This window comes from Acanthaster planci, linkage group LG08, assembly GCF_054643075.1.
Source record: "Acanthaster planci isolate LZ-2023a linkage group LG08, COTS_SCS, whole genome shotgun sequence".
In the NCBI taxonomy this organism is placed as follows: domain Eukaryota; kingdom Metazoa; phylum Echinodermata; class Asteroidea; order Valvatida; family Acanthasteridae; genus Acanthaster; species Acanthaster planci.
The window spans coordinates 15,704,940-15,725,580 of NC_141784.1; the positions used below are offsets into that span (position 1 = coordinate 15,704,940).

The window sequence follows — 20,641 nt, forward strand, 5'->3', positions numbered from 1 at the left end:
CTTGCGCCAAACATTGTCTGATCCTAGAGCCATGGCCCACGGTTGCATGAGAATCGAAGTGTCGGTGCGAAATCCAGATTTGAAAAAAATTGACGAACCGTGCCAAACGCAAAATCGAGCAAGTTTGCGAAATGTTGAAAAAGGCACGGAAACGAAAGAAAAAGGCATAGAAAGCGAAACCTTGAAAAAAGGCACGGAAACGACGGAAAAAGGCATAGAAAGCGAAATCTCGGAAAAAGGAATGGAAACACCAAAAACAATTTTCCTATCGTGTAGTATATCTTCCCACTGGAAAACGGTAGCAAATTCGATAGACAAACAGTGCTTCGTAGCCGACTTGCCAAATTCGGCGATCTACGTAGGTTGGTACGCAAATGTATCGACCAGGCACATCGCAGGCGTGATGTTTTGCTGAGATACTGGAATCTATGAGTTTACAACAGCATGTCATCATTCCTACTCATATACACGGTCATATATTGGATTTAATAATTACTCGTCAATCAGAATCTGTTATATTGGGAACACCGATCTCTAGTGAATTATTCTCAGATCATTTGCCTGTTTTGTGCAATATCGAGTTGAAAAGGTCCTGTTTATCTGTGAAAGATGTGTCATGTAGGAAATTAAAGGCTATCGACTTGGCTAAGTTTAATGATGACATTTATAATTCTGAATTATATAATGAGGATTCTGTTCTTATTGATTCAAAGGATCTCAATGGTCTGGTTGATTTGTACAATGATACCATGGGCATTATTACTGATCATCATGCTCCACTTAAGTCCAAAACACTTATTGTTTGACCACGTATACCCTAGTATAATAATAATATCAAATTAGCCAAGTGTGAAAGAAAGAAACTTGAGAGGAAATGGCGTTTGACTAAATCACAGCACGGTCTAAACATGTTTAAATCCAAGAAAAATAATGTTACTTTTTTAATGAAGATTGCTCGTCAGGAATACTATACCAACTTTATAGAAAAGAATAGTACTGATCCCAAAAGGCTTTTTAGGGCCTGTGGTTCTCTCTTTCTTAATAGGGTTTCTGTTTTACCTCCACATACCGATGCTCTACAACTTGCGAATCATATGAGTGATTTCTTTGTCCAGAAAATTGGTAATATTAGGCTAAAATTGAATTGTATTAATCCTTCACCCACTTATATGTTTGTTTCACACCCAGAGCCACCCACGTTTACTGATTTTAGTCAATTATCTCAAAATTGTGTTCGTAAACTGGTGACTGGCTCCAGTAAGAAAACGTGCATTCTTGACCCGATTCTTACTAATCTGTTTGTCGATTATTTGGACTCCTTTTTGCCATTTGTTACTAAATGGATTAATCTTTCACTAAAGAGCGGGGAATTTCCAGCGGCTTGGAAATTGGCTGTTGTTCTCCCCTTACTAAAAAAAAAACTGGACTTGAGGGCAAATTTTTGACCTATGTGTAACTTACAGCTTATTTCGAAGCTGCTGGAAAGGGTCGTTGCTGATCAATTGCAGTCTCATCCGACACGGAATAATCTATATCCAGTTATGCAGTCATCTTATCGTAAATATCACAGTACTCAATCTGCTTTATTGAAAGTTCAAAATGATTTGTTGATGGCCATGAACAGGAAACAAGTTACACTTCTGGTGTTATTAGATTTGAGTGCAGCTTTCGACACATTAGATCATGATGTTCTTTTGAGTTTACTCCAGTCACGTTTTATTGGCACTGCCCTCAACTGGTTTAACTCATATTTGAGTGGTAGATCTCAAAGGGTTTTGGTCAATGGTAAACTATCTAATAAACGTATTCTTGAATGGGGTGTTCCTCAAGGGTCATGTTTAGGTCCTTTATTGTTTATCTTGTACACTAGTCAGTTGTTTGACATCGTCAATGCTCATCACCCAAGAATTCAGTGCTATGCTGATGATGTCCAGATGAAACTGGTAGTCAGGAATTTGCCCTGTCAGCTATGGAGGCTTGCATACACATTGTCAGACAGTGGATGTTTAATAATGGATTATTTTTGAATGACAATAAAACGGAATTTTTCATTATTGGCACTCGTCAACAAATATCCAAGGTAACTTTGGAAGGTATTCATGCTGGAGAATCTGTCATTTCACCCTTGGCTACAGCTCGTAACTTAGGTACCTGGTTTGATGCAAATATGTATATGAAAACTCATATTACTAAGGTTTGTGGTAGCGCATTCTATTATCTGCATAATATTAGACACATTCGGAAATATCTCTCCAAGGAATGTACTGAGACACTGATTCATGCATTTATCTCAAGTAGATTGGATTACTGTAATAGTTTGTTTTATGGCTTACCCAGTACTCATATTAATCAGCTCCAGAGGGTACAGAAATTTTGTTGGACCTGTCTGGGAGAATCTGGGTGTTCTCTTGGAGAGTGCTTCCAGTTTTCGGGCACAAGGATGAGTCTTGGACGCACGATGGGTCGTAAGAGGGAGAGTTGGTGCTGGCCGTGTGTGGAAGTCCCACCATGTTCGGTTTAAACTTTTAAATCAATGTTAAATTGTGTTTATTTTAATTATTTTGGGTCTTTGTAAAAAGTTGTTCTAATAGGTTTTTTAATATTGTTAAGCACCCCTGAACATTTTTTTTATGAAATGAGCGCTACATAATTTGAATTTAATAATAATAATAATAGAGAACAAAGAAATCACCGTGGTAACAGCAGATGGCAAGCCCCTGCTCTCGTTTTCAACTTTAAATTGGCAAACAGAGCCCTGAGGTACAACCTGATGTGTGGGTGGCTGAGATAGATCTGAACGGTATCCTGGGCTATGATTTCATGATGAAATATAACTGTAACCTTGATGTGGGCAAGGCAGAAATGAAGCTACATGACATACCAATAACGTGCACAGCCAGTGCACGAGCACCAGCAACATCGTGTTGCATCACTGCAGACACTACTGTGAGCATTCCTCCAAGTGGAGAGGTATTGATACCTGGGAAGCTTGAAAGAGAAGCAGGATTTACTGGACTGGCTGTGGTTGAACCAATGGCTAATTTGATGGCGAAACATGAAATGATAACTGCCATATCATTGGTAAACGCCAACAGTGGGAAGATACCAGTACGCATTATGAACTTGACAGAGAAACAATCTACGCTCTACAAAGGTACCAACGTTGCTGCCAGCGAGCTAATAGACGAAGTGGTGACAAATGTAGACCGCTGTGATGTAAGAGCAGCAGCTTGTCATGGCAATGAATTACCACCTTCAGAATCAGCCCACAGACATTAATGTCATACCCGCCCACCTTGATGACCTGTACAACCGATGTAGCGTTCATCTTGGAAATGAGCAGCGACAACATCTTGCAACACTACAACGACGACATCAAGATGTGTGTGCTAATTCATCAGAAGATTTGGGCAAAACAGCCGTGTATCGACACAAAATAAACACCAGTGATGTACCCCCCCCCATCCGCCAGCGAGCCCGCCGACTACCAATTCATCAAAGGGTGGAATCAACTGAAGAAGTAAACAAGCTGTTAACCACTCCCTGCCGGGTGACCCGTTTTCGTTTTTTGAAACAGTGTACCACGTTTTGAGGCATTTAGAGCGAGCGGATTACCACTGGGGACAAAAGCTCTCCACCACCGCAGCGATGAGCCACACATTGAAAAGAGGTCAGCAGTGCGCGGTGCCGGTTTCTGGGAACAAAAGAATCTTACGTAACACCGCACAATCTGAACTCTTTTTCTAAGGCTGCAGGCCTGGCTGAAATATTCAGGAGTCAATGAATTATACCTGTCAGCTTTAGATTAGTGCCAGATTAGAGTCCTTCATTTTTGGTATAAACGGCCATTAAATGAAATGATAAATTTTTGAAGAATTTTGAAAACGGAAAATATTGAAAATGACCCGGCATCTTGTCTTGCTCAAGAAAAATCCACCCGGCAGCAAGTGGTTTTAAAGAGGGGGTATTATCGAACCATCTGCTAGCCTATGGGCATCACCAATAGTGCTGGTAAAGAAAAAGGATGGCAGCATCAGATTCTGTGTAGATTACCGCAAACGGAAACTCAATGCCGTGACAATAAAGAACTCCTTCTCTTTGCTGATGATAGACGACTCCCTGGCACAGTAGCTGGCTCAACTTGGTTTTCAACCTTGGACCTACAGAGTGGTTACTGGCAAGTGGAGATGGATGATGAAGACAAAGAAAGTACGGCAAGATAGCTAGAAGTGATGGATACGTATTCCTTCGACATACTACACAGACCCAGAAAGCAACATGGAAATGCAGACAGCTTATCGCGTCGGCCATGTGGTGAGTATCATCAGTGCGGAAGAATCGAGCACAACGACCATGAATGCATGATCACGCCATCACACTATAGTCCACAACCGCCAATAACTCAGAGCCAAGTGATGTCTTGGTTAATTGCAAAGAGACCGCAGTAGAGATAATAACACGGATTATGAAGTGCATAGTCACACAGCCCAACCCGGGTGCACAGAAGAAGTTGACACAAAAGACGTACAGGAAATAAGAACTGTAATAACTGGTCCCAACGCAAATACTGAGGCACAAGATTTACCAAGAACGTACTGTTCCGTGATTGAAACTACCAGGTCCGGAGAAGAAACCCCAGAGGAAAAGTCTGAAGAGGGCTGGAGGTCAGGAGACCTCGGATGGACAGCCAAAGACTTGAGAAGGTTGCAGCTGAATGACTGAATGACAAAGACATCGGGCTGGTGCTCCGATGGAAAGAGTCAAGAGAAGTGCCACCAGACTGGGCAGACGTTTCTCCCGAGGGCAGAGTAGTTAAATCTTATTGGACGCAATGGGAGCGTCTAGAAGTACGTGAGGGAGTGCTGTATAGACGATGGGAATCAGCCGTAGGTGATAAGATAACATAATCATTCCTTCGAATATGCGTGAAGACTTGATGAAACTTCTTCACAGTGAACCAACGTCCGGACACTTGGGACGGACTAAAACGTCTGACAGAGTTCAGAGAAAGTTCTACGGGTACGAGTGGCGAAGTGAGGTGAGTAAGTTTTGCAAGAGTTGTGATATCTGTGCAACTCGTAAACCACCACAGAAGCACCGTTGTAGCTCTATGAAGAAGTAAAGTGTCGGCATACCCACGGAAAGAATAGCCGTTGACGTGATAGGTCCTTTGCTAGTTTCGGACCGAGGAAACAAGTACATATTGGTAGTGGCGGATTACTTCACGAAATGGACAGAGGCATACGCCACTCCAAATCAAGAAGCAACCACAGTCGCTAATGTTCTCACAGAAGAATTCATCTGTAGATATGGTGTCCCGTTATAACTCACTCAGATCAAGGTGGAAACATCGAATCAAAAGTGTTCTGTGAGGTTTGTCAACTGCTTGGCATCGACAAGACTCGAACAACAGCACTGCATCCTCAATCTGACGGTATGGTAGAGCGCTTTAATAGAACGCTTGAGACAATGCTCTCCATGCTCACTGCAGACAACCAACGTGATTGGGACCAGCACCTACCAAACGTCATGATGGCATACCGAACTTCAATCTATGCATCAACGGGATGTACACCTAGTGAGTTGATGATGGATCGCGATGTGAAGTTACCTGTCGAGTTATTGATGGAACGGCCACCTGAGAACGAATGCAACGGACATACAGAGTACGCGGAGATGCTACTTGAGAAAATGGGGACGGTACAACAATAAGCAAGAGAGCACCTCAAAATAGCAACAGAAAAAGAACTATGACCAAAAGGCGGGCAGGGGAAGTTATAAACGTGGAGACCCAGTTTGGTTATACAACCCAACCAAGAAAGTTGGGGTGAGCCCAAAACTGCAGAGATACTGGGAAGGTCCATTTGTCATTACCGAGCGACTGAGTGATGTAACATACCGAGTGCAGAAAGGATCAAAGAAGAAACCGAGGGTGATACACAGCAACCAACTTAAGCCATATTCTGGGAACAAACCATTCGGATGGAATTGGAAGGAAACGAACAGTAAACAAGACAACAAACGCAGCAAATTTATATAAATTTAAACGCAGCAAAGATGTTAAGATGAACCCTGCAGAACAAAACGAAAAGTTCAACGGAAGAACAAGTTACAACGCGGTGCAGGACTAGACAACGAGATAATTTTTGGGCAGGAAATAAAGAAACTAATCTACGAAGAAGCCAAAGAAGCAGATGCCAACCAGAAAGATAAATTAGCACTTTGCGTCATCGATTGGTTGTTATGGAGCAATGACTCAAATTGATACCCAGTACATGCGTGTACAGTACATGCGCATATAAGCAAAAGACACGTGTGCGTCTTGGACGTGCGACTTAAAAATAAAGACGTGACGAACGCGACGCGCGATCATTTCACTTCAACGACATCAAGACCAAAGATTGTATAGCGCCGCGCAGCGGCGCTATACAATCTTTGGTAAGGAGCGCGTCTCACTCAACGTTCAATCGCAATGTACGTTGGCGCTCCGTTTTGTGCATGGGATTGCACGCATCTGGAACGGTGTGCACAGGCACTGTTGAGAGACAATAAACCTGTTGTTATTCTTGAACCAACGACGGTCTCTCCAGCTTGTACATCCTCGCCGAGTCGACAATTGTGTACTTCAAGCAGTAATTTCGCGGCCGTTACAATATCAATAACAGCTCTTAAAATATCAGCACAATATTTGGGATTTATGGCGTCCGATTTATTATTAGTTTTGTGTTAACTGAATTTCGCCCAAGACGTTAAACAGGGCTGATTGCTCATCACCAGCTCATGTCACCTGGCGCCACGCACAGACATGAAATCGCCCTTACAATTCTTTGCGCGCTGTCCCAATATTTCAAGTTCGTCCTGATTAGTCGTTGATTTCAAACATTTACTGTGTATTATTACTTGTAATAAGTACATGTACATGTACAATGTAAGTTACAATGAGTGCTCACATTGACGTTTATCGTCCGGGGTGTAATAATATTCATTGTTCTTATTTTCTCGAGATGAACGTGAAATTGAAGCCTGGCTGATACTTGTATTGGGAATACCAGTTACCCAGATCTGAAGAGCGCGGGGCCCTGTGTTCTATTTTTGTTACATCGAAGAAGTGTTTGTCTGTTATTGTTCATTGGATGTTTCTTCAGAATCCTCCTAGGAACATACTCAGCTCTCAGTGGAAATTTGCAGTGGCAATAATCTTGTGCAAATTGTGAACAAACCGACAAGACAGGATGCTGTACTAGATCTTATTATTACAAACTTTCGGACCAATATCAAAGTCCTACTGTATCCGCTCCTATTGATCAGAGTGATCACAATTGTATTACTTGGGTTCCCAAAAATGTACTGCTTGTAAAAAAATGACAACTAAAATGATAAGACCTATGAAGGAATCCAGTATCAGATCCTTTGGTAGATGGGTACAGGCACAGAGCTGGGTCGGCATTTTGAATAGTAATTCCTGTCAAGCCAAAGCAGATGCCTTCTATAATCTAAAAGGCAGCTTTTTTTCATGCTAGAGGTTACCGTAACTGTATAGTACTTAGCAACATCAAACAACTCAGACTTTTATAAGGAGTTAAGTTTAGGTTACAGGAGTGGTTTCATATTCCTTAACAAACTCGTCAACGTCAAACTTACCAAGGACAGAAAAGGTCAAACTGGAAAATATTTCTGGTTTAGTTCGTTCCTGGACCAGCCCCCTATTCTGTTACGTGTGGAAAGACCACCTAAAAACCCAATTCGTCGCATATGGTAGCAAAGAATTTACGAGGAAAGAACCAACAAATACAGGACATTTTCTTCATTTATCACCGCTGTTGTCTATGGCAACTTATTTACTGGTTTGGACCACGGACGTATATAAAAAAAAACACCAGGACTTGCAACACCTTTGCATGAAATAGAAGCCAACCAGCAGCCATTTTACCGAGCCGAATAACAAAAGCGTGGGTTGGCTCCCTTCTATTGACACCAGGGAGAACAAAGGCGGGCATTGCCGGGCAAGCTTTGTATTCGGCTCGGTAAAATGGCTGCTAGTGGATTCAATGATCTCCATAAGCTGATTAAGGGCATTGCGAGTCCAGATGTTTTTTTACATACGTCTGTGGCCTGCACCTACGTCTTCCTTTTACTCACTTCGTCGCTTGAGGGCGCAGGATTGTGTCCAAGTGCCCACCGCACAATGAGTGGTGCGGTTTTTGCCAACAAGTAGGAACGGCGGGCGTGCGGTACTAGTATACTACGCGTGATGCATCGGGAGGATAGTGTCTCCCGTGAAGATCAATGCATACACCTACCTGACCAGTGTACCTGCCGGCGTCTGCACTTAGTGCGTAAAAACAAAAAAATGTCTCTGCAGTCCTTGAAATCTGCCAACAGACTTAAGGTATGTTTTCAAATATAGATCTCCGACTAGTGGATTTTACTTTTGAAAGAACACAGCTTGCATTAGCCCCACAAATAGGGCTGTAGTGGCTCTCTTTTACAATATCTGTCGCTACCACAGCCCTACTTGAAAGCATGTCTTACATGCTGAAATCCAAACTGCAGGATTGTCACAAACTTTGACTCCTAATATCTCCCGAAATGAGAATGACTTGACAATTTTACTTACACCGGCGTATTTCTCAGAGTTTGGACTTTCAGACGAGCACCCTAAAGCTTTCCAAAATCGTAAATTTTCCGATGTAGGCCTTGAAAAACCCGTCCTGTACTATTAAATGCTGACCACGGGCGGCGCCATTTTGGAAAACGAAGGCAGCGCTTCGTGCGTCGGATTTCAAGGGTGCACCACTAGAAATAAATTCCAACAGACAACAGTGATAAATCCCCATACTTCACAAATATTTAAAATATACTCACAACTCTCACAGGTGTTCAGGCTACTCAGAAAAATGATGTTCCACATGTCCTCTTTCATTTTCCTTTCAATTTTCGTGGGGTTGAGCAATGAATTGTTGAGAAATTTTCACCAAAAGCAGACAACCCCTAAAATGCAGAAAGTGTCCCTGTCCAGAAAAGTAGCCATTTTGAAAAACCATCCCTCTGCAAAATGGCTCTAATAGTGCCACTTTCGGACCTGATTGCATCCAAATTGCTCAGAATTGGTAGCCTTGAGTTCTGCCCAGAGGTTCAGTCTCATATTTCTTCAATTCCCCAGTTCCATGGCTCTCAGGAACCTCTAATATAGAATATTTTGAGTGTATAACTTTTATTATTGAGCTCAGCGGACACATTTCTGGCCTAAATACGAGGGTGCACCCTTTAATAGTGGGCAACTTTCACATTGTGGCACAACAGCACACTTAAGAGAATCAGAATATATCCCAAGTCATTATGTAAAAAAAAATTGAAAAATATAGCCCCTGGGAGAAACCGCAGGGGTTAACGCATAAGGGCATGGCCATGCCATTTTGCACGATTTGAATAGGAAAACTGCATGCCTGTGTGCATGCCTTGTGCATCTTGAGTGCTTATTTCTTTCATTCCCTCACCAAATCTAGACAAAATTTCCCTCTTTAACACAAACACTCTATTTTGCAGTCAATCTGGGCTCATTTTGTTGTGGATATGCCCACTTTGGGGGTGGATCCTGGGTGGAAAGGGAAGGGTTCTAATTATAAGTTTATATGCACAGTTGGACTTTTTAAAGTGTATGTGGGACTTTCTATATGTTACAGATGATAATGTGACATCAGGCTCTCTGGTATTTTAGCTATTTCTCAATTTATTGCAACAAAGAAACGCCAACAGAAGATCAACAGCTGTACACAATGGGCACTGATGCTATGCATTGGTGTATGTAAAAATCATACTGAAATTGGAGGATTCAGGACTAGATGTCAGGGTTAATCCCTGTTCGTGGCTGCCCAATTCCATAAAACTACAAGCCGTGGATATATCATGACACTTTTAATGATTCCCTAGCCCTGCCTCTACCACAACCTAGCCACAGCTGTACTAGCTGGGTTACTGACCTATCTTCCCCCCACCTTCCCCCCCACATACGCACCACACCTACACCCTAATAAAATAAAAGAAATCTAACTCCATGTAATGCATGTAAAGTATATTTGATGTGCTCTCTGTTCATTATTATGGGGTTTGACAGTGAGTCTGTATGGCCACATGCATTTCGTCAGATGCTAACACACAGGAGAAAATTTATCAGACTTGCACAGCTAACTAGTTCTGCAGCAATACTGGGTTGATTGGAATGTGCAGTCTGCAAATGGAGCAAAGGCTGGTGTCAGAATGGCCACAAATTGTCCCTGCCAAACTTACAGTCCATTTCAGATGAACTCACCAACAGTCTGTATAAGCAAACACAGGAGTAAATAGGAAGAAGTTGCTAGAGATGAGTCTTCAAGGACCAGTCCAATGCAGTGCTGACAATTGAAGGATGTCACTCTGCTCCGTCCCGATGTTGCCGAGACGACTTCTCTAGACAAACTCGAGTGCCAGAGTCAGAGGGGTACGAGCAGCATGCCGGTTTGTTGACATCAAGCCTTCTGCAGTGGACTTTAGTTGCAATGCTGTCCTCATACATGCACATGTACACCACAGAGCGAGGAAATAATAATTCTGATGGCTGGCCCACGTTGATGCTGACTGAGAAATGTTGGGGTTTGTACAACACAGAATTTCAACAGCTGATGGAAGGAGGCTCTTGTCAGCAATGGACACAACTGTCCCTTCAAGGAATGTCCTGCAAATACATCAACAAATGTCATGAACATGGTAAAAATGGACACATGCAACAAGATCGAGAGCAATCGTGAAAAACATACGTGAAGTGCAGGGTTGCAGGAAAGACGCCGCTTGCTGTGGCGATTGACAAAGTCAAGCATCCTTTTGGTGGCTAAAATTCAGTCTTTTTGGCAAGGCAACCGTCAAAATTGTCCTCTTTATTAGGCTGCAGACAAATTTTAGTTCAGTCTTTATGCAGTGTGTGTGTTTTAACTTTCACCCCCGACATGCTGCCCGCCCTCTATATCCTCGACTTTATCAGCAGTCAAAATTAAAATTTTCCCAAGCAGAAAATTGGGATTTACTTGATTTTGTCTCACTAAAACAATATGTATCTGTTTGCCATCTCACGGACGGACAAACTAGTGGGGCTGGCAAACCCTAGCGTCCAGTACCAGGTAGTAGGCCTAGGCCGCGAAGTGTATATCTTGGCACATTATTATTGCGGTAGCGTGTAGCCTAAACCGTACGTACATGTAACTCTTTTCTCGCGGTATTGGAAACTTGAAATATTGCGCTGCCAGTGAGTTCCCCTTCGGCAAATATTCACCCAGGTTATCAGTAATTTATGGTCTGAGGATAAGTTTTGTTAAAACAGTGAAAAATTCTGCATGTTTCCGTAAGTTTTGATAATTTTGTATTCAAAGATGTAATTTTTCCGAATTTGTTCTCCTTGACTGTGTCAACCACCATCAATCTCTTTAACAGTTGTTTCTAAGGTGTCCAAAGGCACATTTTAACTGCGAAAATGCCCATTTTTTGGGGGGGGGGTTCAAAATGAGGGCCTCTGCCCTGAAAAATGTTTCGAGAGTATAAAGCACCCCCAATCTCCATCAATATCAATTGTACTTTTACCCTCTGTGCCCAGGGCAATTGGCGAATAATTACGTCAGCATTATTGTCACTTTGTTTTAATTTCTTAAACAATTTGAAGGATTTGCAACAGATATTTAGAATTTGTAACATGAATTTTGAATAAAATAGTTCACATGGTTCAGGTCTAATGAGATGGTCATAACTCTCAGAGAATTAGAACTCAGAAAGGAGACTTTTTTACAATTGTTTCAGACATCTATAAAAGAATGAGTCCACTAAAATAATGAGATGTGCGATACCCACATAATTTATTATTCCTTTGGCAAAACACCAATTTAAGTAATAAGATGAATGTCAAAGTTGTTGCTACATTTAAGATTATCCAGAGAAAAAAGTTCCGGAAAGAAAAAATGAAGTCACTCCTTGCCGCTTAAATAAGTGTAAGGTGACACAGTGTAATTTTTCCCATCTCATTCTCTCGGTGTATGGCATCTTTAAGGAGAAGACTGGAAAAATGGAGTAAATGAAGGATAAAAAGGAACATTATCACAAAATGAGGCTATTTTGTTTCCTCTGAAAAAAAATCATTCTTTATATCTTTATTTATTGACAAAGTGCTTATTTAAAACAAGTTATTTCTTGCATTGCATGCCTGATTGGGTTGAAATCTTGGACCCAAATGGTCATGATGAAATAATTTCACCATCAGGTTTGTGCAGTAGATTGGTTTTTCAAATTAACAAAGGAATGCGAAAAAGCCCTCTGTTCAGTTGGGCAACAGACAGATGAGCTCTAGTTGGCTTTTTCGCAATTTTGCTAAAAAAGCATTCTTTTTGTTGTGTTTTTTTGCTTTCTCACAATTTTGTGAAAAAGGCACTGGTTTCGTTTTTTTTTGCTTTTTTGCAATTTTGCGAAAAAGCCTTTGTAATCGTCAGCATTTTTTGTTTTTTGGGTTCTTCTTATTTTTGGGTCCAAAGCCCACAGACTTTGCACACGTTTTTTTTTCTGTGCATGACTTTTGCCATTAATCTTTGTTGCACAGCATTCAAAGTTGGCATAGGCATGTCTTTATAGTCATAGTTATAGTTATAGTCATAGTCATTATTGCATAGATGTATGCCGAAGCATGATGTCACGATGATGTCATCAAGTGATTTATTATTGATTTTTAAATATTTATTTCAGCCCATTCACTTTGTTCATGTTTTTGAGGCACTATTGCGGTACTTTAGTAATCGTTGATCGTCAAAGTTACGGCAAGCACTGACTATAAAACGAAGATCATACTGAAATATTTACGTAATGATTACATGCACGTCATCAAGCGATTTATTATTAAATATTAAATATTTAAATATTCCGTTAAATTTATAAAAATCCATATAAAATTAACTGTGGCCTCCCGCAACATTCTGTTTGCAGCAAGTGGCAGGATAAAATTTTGTCTTGAATTCATCTCGTGTGGGTCAAATCACGTGACCTTTCCTTCCAGTCGAAACCGGAAGTGGTCTATTGTTTAAAAAAGGTGATAGGTTTCAAGTTGTTTTCAACGGTGTTTGTCTGTCGGGGTATTGTATTCTTCAAATCATCTACTGATGACATCACCTAATTATTGAGCGCCCTCTAGCGACAGATTAAAAATTCCTAAAATGAATTTTGAATAGATGTCTGTGGCGAAGTTTGTTCGAATCGCTCAAAAATTGATGTAGATAATCATCTTTACCCTGTCAAAACCTGTGTGAAGTCTTGGGCCGATGATGTCATCAGACCGGAAGTTACAACAAAAACTTCTTTTATTCTTCAAAATTCGGTAAAAAAATCAACCGAAAGAGATATAAGCGTCAATTGTGCATGAGATGACAGTCAAAACATTGGAGTCAGCTGCATAAAGGGCATAACTGGTTTACTTTTTCACACACATGAAGCGCTGCCGACAAAAACGCCCTTAGAATATAAATTGCCAACTCGGAAATCCCATTTCGCATGCTATGCATGTGCTACTGTGTGTGTGTGTGGATGCCCCATATCTGCCTGCAACATAAACGGCGCAGAGTGCGTAGGGCATATTGTACATTTCCGATTGGGCTGAAATTTTATAAATAGCTAGAATGGGAAGTGTTATAGACAAAGGTGACATGATGTACAAACCCTAATTTGTTATATTTCCTAATGTCTGAAAGGGTTTGAGTATTTGTTATGATGAGGTTGCCAAAAATATTATTAGAAACTAGGGGAACTCTTGGATAGATGTTTGAGTAAGAAGTGAGAAATTCAAATCTGTTAGTATCTCAAATGAAGGAATGCCCTTTTCTTAAGAAAAAGAGAAAATGTGAAAAAGCCATTTGCTCTGCCCTTAAGACAGACAAAACCTCTAGTTCTTCTGATGACCAAAGTCCTATTTGTTTTTTACATGTTTCTTCCACCACCAACTTTAATCCCTTAGCAGCTTCATATCTGCATCAAACTTACCTCAATGGACCCTTGTGTGTAGATGTGTCTAGAACAATGACATCATGATGACATCATGAAGTGATTTATTGCTGATTTAATTCAGCCCATTGACTTCGTACACATTTTCAAGGCAACATTTTAGTTGTTTAGCAATATTCAAATGTCATCAAAGTTACACCAAGGAAAGACCTCAAAGCAAAGATAACACTCGAATAATTACAGAATAATGACATCATCAGGTGATTTATTATTAAATTTTGAATATTTCAATGCTACATTAATGTTGTAAAAATCCATATAAAATCAACTGTGGCCTCCCACAAAATTCTGTTTGCAGCAAGTGGCATAGTATAATTTGATCTTCAATTCATTTCGTGTGGGTCAAATCAAGTGACCCTTCCTTCCAGTCCAAACCTGAAGTGGGCTTATTGTTTAAAAGTGGTAATAGGTATCAAGTTGTTTTCAACATTGTTAGTCAGTTAGGGTATAGTATTCTTCAAATCATCTACTGATGATGTCACATAATTGTCAAGCACCCTCTAGCGACAGGTTGAAAATTCTAACAAATGAATTTTGAATACATGTCTATGGCAAAGGTTTTTGAAATCACCTGAAAATTGGTGGATATGATGATATTTACCCATTCAACACGTTTGAAGTTTGGGGCCGATGATGTCATCAGACCGGAAGTTACAGTGAAAAGTCCTTCTTCTTAAAAATTCCTTTCAAAATCAACCGTAAAAGATACGAGTGTGAATTGTCTATTAGATGATAGCTAAACATTGGAGTCAACTGCATGAAGTGCATAAGTGGTGTACTTGTTCACACAGATAAAGCGCTGACGACAAAAAAACCCTTACAATATTTGCGTGCTCGAAAATCCATTTGCATACTGTGCATTGGCTACTGTGTGTGTGAACACACATTATCTGCCAGTAACATAGGCAGCACACAGTGTGTACGGCATTATACTCAAGACTTGGCAAATTTCCAATCACGTGGCGCTGAGAGCATATTGCATTGTATAGAATGCCAAAAGAGACAAATGTTAAAAATCTCTAATCTGTGCTCTTTCCATGGTAACCATAATATTTGTATTGTATTTTATAGTGTACATGTCTGATTGGTTGAAACCTTGCATATACATGAAGTTGGGAAGATTGATAAATTGATTGAAATTGATTGATTGACAATTTCATCAGCAGACAGGTCACGTGACTTTAAATGTACACTCTTCCAAGCACTATTTCTCTTGAAGTATACATGCACATGTATGTCTAATTGTTCATTTCTCAATGAACAGTACTGCTTCCACAGGTTTTCCAACTGGGTTGGAAGTTTTTCAACTGGGTTCTTGTATTCGTTTGGCATGCTTGGAAAGACTGTACATTCCAGATTAAATTCATGTGCATACTCAGCGTGCCCCGTGTCAGATGCGCATAAACTTGCTCGCCTGTGTGGTGAGTTCGTACCAAAGGACTGTAAATTTCATTTGAAAAGCCCTCTTTTTTTTCCGTTCATAGGGGATAATCTTAGGGAGAAGCCCTGGAGAACACCAATCTGACCCTTGATAGAAATGCAGCATATTGAGCTCTTTGGTTTGTTTTTCAATGTTGCAAAACTAGGCTAAAGTCTTATACAGACATACATGCACAGATGGTAAAACATAACTTTGTACAGCTCAGTGAAAGAAAAGTTGAGTCACACAACCCGCGAATCCTGTTCCATGCTCCATAGCTTCCGGATTACCTTTATAACTAGTTATCCACTCCAGTCCACCACACTCTCCTGAGGAAGGGCAGATCACACTGGCTGAAACGTCGAGTTTATACTCACCGGTTCTTTTAAGAACCACACCTCGTCCAAAAGAGATTGATTCCATGGTGTACCCGCAAACCCATTTCTCAAAAATGGCTGTGCCATGTGCAGCATCATACATGTACCTGTAGAGGAAGGACACAGAAGGAGTTTGAACTGCCCGGGCTATAACATCTGGCCAATTACTGCTTTTTGGCATGCCTGGTATGTCCATAGCCAGAGCACAGTGAGCGCTTGGTACGCACCATCTGTTTCACAACTACGAACCCTATGATCACTGTGTGCCCTAAATGTATATGTGCAGCCATTGCCCTTAATGAACGCTTTCTTCTGAAGTTATTTTTTGTAATAAAAAGCACTGTTGTTTTGATCATATTTGTTATGGCATTTGTGCAAAAGCATATTTTATGAGATTTCATGATCACTTCCTGTGATGAAATAGCACATTTTGTTTGTTATGAACTTACATGTACATGTGTAGCTTTCCAGTAGTAGTCAACATTTTGTTGGCCAGTCTTTCATACCAAGTCTTTGAAAACCAATGTATTGGAAGGAGGAGAATAAAATTACAAACTTTGCAGTGATAATGGAACAGTGTATCAAAATTAAAAAAGTTTATTCACGATGGCAAAGGTAGGTCAAATATCAGAGATTTTTCTCACTTTATTTCCTCGTCACAGCGATAATTTTTATTTAATTTCAAGCAAAACACTACAGCCACATGTACTGCCAGGATATTACTGTCCCTGCTTGTCCGGCTAAGATGGAGGCAGTAATCGAGCAGTTTTGGAATGTTTTCTATTGCTCGTCTGACTCAGCAGCAACAGTCATTGAACTTTTTGAAGTGCCAGAGTTGCAACTCCTGTGTCCTTTCTCTATGGCAGCGTACCGATATTGTGACTGCAAATGCCAGCTTTAGCAATCCAATGCATTTTGTAGCCACACCGTGCTTTGTGCATGGTGACATACCACTTTGCATATAAACAACTAATTGCTTAGCTTAGTCTCACACTTACTCTGAGACAGTAATTATCTTTTTATGTGTACATGTATATGCCAAACAGAAGTTGTTAACCACTTCATGCCGTTTTTTTTTTAATGTTGATGATGCTGGGCCGGCATGAATATCATTTTTTCTGTTTTCAAAATCTTTCAAAAATTCATCGTTTCATTTAATGGTCGTTTATAGCCACACCAAGTAATCTTTAGGCACTGTCGGTAATGCCCAGCAGCCTGGTCTTTTGTTCGGAGTACGGTCTTTTGTTACAGGGCCCTGTTTCCTTTGTCCAAATTCGGAGACCAGCTTTACCAAACATAAGAATATAGTATATTTCTGAATTTTTCAACTGTTTTGCTCTTGCTGTGGTAATAGTCATCCACATACTTTGTGAAGCATCTCATTACCTGGTGCGAGGAGAAGGTGTAGTTGTAATTTCTTATCATTAAACATTAATTACGTTAACGAATATACTTTTTTGTAACATGGAGTCCACTGTGCTCCTCCTACCCAAACAGTCACTATCGCTGCAAATTTCCTTCCAAATGTGTTTTGCCCTTTGTTAAAACTTAATCAACTGTATTGCATCCTCTATTATCACAATGCACTGTGTCAGCAATAAACTGTCATTCTCTGTCTATGCATATATGCTATTTGCTGTTTTTGTGTGGTATTTTCTCTTTCTTTTTGCATGCTTCTAGGTTGCTGACATTGGTTCTACGTACATGTAGCAGTATCACCTAGCGATATTATTATGGGTCAACCTGGAGACCCTGGACAGGTTAGGGCTTAATGCGTTTAGTGGTCCTCAACTCTCCCCTACTCTTTCCCAGACAAATAGGAGTCGGTCAACAGTAAGATTGAGTTGTTAAAGGTCATAATCCGATACTTGCGATTACTGTGCTAACAATCTGCTTTGTCCCGGCTCCTTTCTGGGCAGAACCAGTGTTAGCCAACACCAAAACAACTATGTACAAGGGACTGAGCTGCTGCACGTGCGGTCAGAACACTCAGCTCCCCTACTGGTACCGCTACTGGTACAGTGAGGTCTATTGAGGCAGCCTGCATTTCAACAGTGCCCACCAAAGAATACCGCACTCTACCGACATAGCTCACAAAGGCTCACAGAGGGTTGGTTCTGTGCCATCCACATTAGCCATGCCAACCACCTCACATCATGAGCCACTGCCCCTAGATGCCTTTCCAATGGGGGCACCTGGGCGTGAATCAAACACTGCGCCTTCCCTGGCTGCTCCCCAACTGACGCCTGGGACGACCCTGGTGGATAAAACGCCAGGCCACGCAGACATAACGCAGATCGCAACATGGACAACAGATCCCACTGGCCTGCTTTGCATCAGCCTTCTGCCAACTAAGAATTCTTTAACAAGTGCATCTAGGCGTGAAAAAGATAATAACGCTAGCAGGCGATCTCCCCTCACTTTCTGGTGCAGTCCCAGTGAACGCACTATTCATCTACAGATTTTTACCATGTCCCTACCGCAGTCCAACGAGACATACCGGTACGTTTGTCAACTGAGCTGAAGTCCCCCCCACCATGCCTGTGGGCAATATGCAGAGAGGGAACGAAGCCTTACTGTGTACAACTTTCCACCACCAGTAATAGCTCACTGACCCTGGAGGGAGGTGAGTTCATGCCTCACCCACTGACCTAAGTGGCGGCCTGCAGCCTTGGAAAATGAGCCCAGATTGTGCGGTGTTACATAATATTCTTTTGTTCCCGAAACCGGCACCTGTTTCAAACCAAGGCTGGATTATCTCCATTATTATTGCCCAGCAGCTCAGTCTTTTGTGCTGAGCACGGTCTTTTGTTATAAGGCCCAACTCTTTTGTCCCAGTTCCGGGCTCCCCGGCTCTGCACATGAAACCTTTGTACTTGAAAACGGGTCTCCCGGCAGGGAGTGGTTAAGTCCATCTATGGTTTTAAAAGTTCCTCCTATTCGACCTGCCTTTTGATAACTCGATATCCAAGGCGTCTTTACTGAAATAGCGGAAGGTGTGGCTGCCTATCTATGCCAGTTCACTATTCGGACATTTCAATGACTAACTGGGCATAGACAGACTGCAGTAGACATTAGCCTTACTGACAAGTTTGCTGTCTGTAGTTTTCCATCACTCAGGAATATTGAGATCTGTCCCTACTCATGCCCTGATTAATCTGGATGTTGTCCCCGACCCTTCTGGGGCACTGGCACACAAACACAACTCCTCTTTGCCCTGATAATGGGTCTGGTGGACTTGGTACCTCTTTACCACTTTCATATTGAGGCCTCTCCTGCTCACTTACTGGTGTTCGTCTGGCCCAAATTGTGACCTGATCGATCTCCCAGTTTTCATAATGGACCTCATCTGGTCACAACTTTGCTGGTAGCTGATACGAACCATGTGGTTTACGACCTCCCTCTCTCAAAGATGGATCCTTCATTCTACCAACTGGTCCAGATTTACATGGGGTATTTCCCGTCTTTACCTTCTAGGTCTCAGTTATTGGGAAGTCTCTTCTTCATCCAGAACTCCAGGCGACCTCAAGCGTGATGTGTCCCTGCAGCACAACCACTAGGACAAATCTGTCCTGTTCGGTCAGACAATTGTCCCCTTGGGAGTCAGGTTCTGGGATTTATTTATCTATTTTTATTTATTTATTAGCCACATCCAACAGCAGAACTACCACCAATTACAGGACTGGAAACTCAAATAAAAACATTGCAATTTAAATTTTGACATATATAATTGCTAAACAAACGCACTAGATAAAAATAACGGATATGCATATATAAATAAATAGAAAATACACATTAACAAATCAGTTAACGAGAAAAACAAGACAAAACAAAAACTATAAGGGAGAATGACGGTAATCCAGGAAATAAGATGTTGTAAAAGTGGAGGGGAATCACAACCCAGGGGAGCACAGATGAAATGACTATTAAAACAAAGACAAACAATAAACTGCAAACAAACGTATCAACAACCATCAAATACAACACAAAATAAACAGACACCTGAACATTTGGGTAAACAAACATGTACATGTACTAGGGCCCTATAGGGGGACTGAAGACACAGAAACAAGTTAACAATAAGAACATTCAAATCACGGTAATATTAACTTAAATATAAGCATTGTATTTTGCTCAAAACCGAGAAACATACTGCCTTGAAATTTTAATGCTGTCTTCCTCAAGTAATCTGAATATTCCTGAGAATTGAAGAACTTTTCTCTCAGACTGATTTTCCTCCACTTTTTGAAACCACAGAGAACAAAAACTTCCTGATGTATACATGCATCTTCTCCTACCTCCATGCTACATGTATATGCACAAATGCTACTTAATGAAGAAAGCTTGCAAAATTATTTCCCCACTACCAGAGAAAATCTGTGAAAATCTTTTCCCACTTGTGAGAAAAAGTGTGAAAATCTTTTCCCACTTGTGAGAAAAAGTGTGAAAATCTTTTCTCACTTGTGGAAAAATCTGTGAAAATCTTTTCCCACTTGTGGGAAAATCTGTGAAAATCTTCTCCCACTTGAGGGAAAATCTGTGAAAATCTTTTCCCACTTGTGGGAAAATCTGTGAAAATCTTCTCCCACTTATGGGAAAATCTGTGAAAATTTCCCATTTGTGAGAAAAAGTGTGAAAATCTTTTTCTCACTTGTGGGAAAATCTGTGAAAATCTTTTCCCACTTGTGGGAAAATCTGTGAAAATCTTCTCCCACCTGAGGGAAAATCTGTGAAAATCTTTTCCCACTTGTGGGAAAATCTGTGAAAATCTTCTCCCACTTATGGG

General features: G+C 41.0%; 1 protein-coding gene across 4 annotated transcripts in view; it reads left to right on the forward strand.

Moving 5' to 3' along the window:
• The first annotated feature begins 8,164 nt into the window (after positions 1–8,164).
• The window catches only part of mrpl45 (mitochondrial ribosomal protein L45), a 135,194-nt gene continuing 122,717 nt past the window's right edge, over positions 8,165–20,641 (forward strand). Inside the window, exon 1 of one of the 4 annotated variants that reach the window (XM_022254332.2) lies at positions 8,165–8,389. In XM_022254332.2, coding sequence (XP_022110024.2) covers positions 8,252–8,389 — 138 coding nt within the window. In that variant the 5' untranslated portion in view covers positions 8,165–8,251. The remainder of the gene's footprint in view (positions 8,390–20,641) is intronic. The other 3 variants (XM_087140414.1, XM_022254333.2, XM_022254331.2) reach the window with 3 other exon arrangements.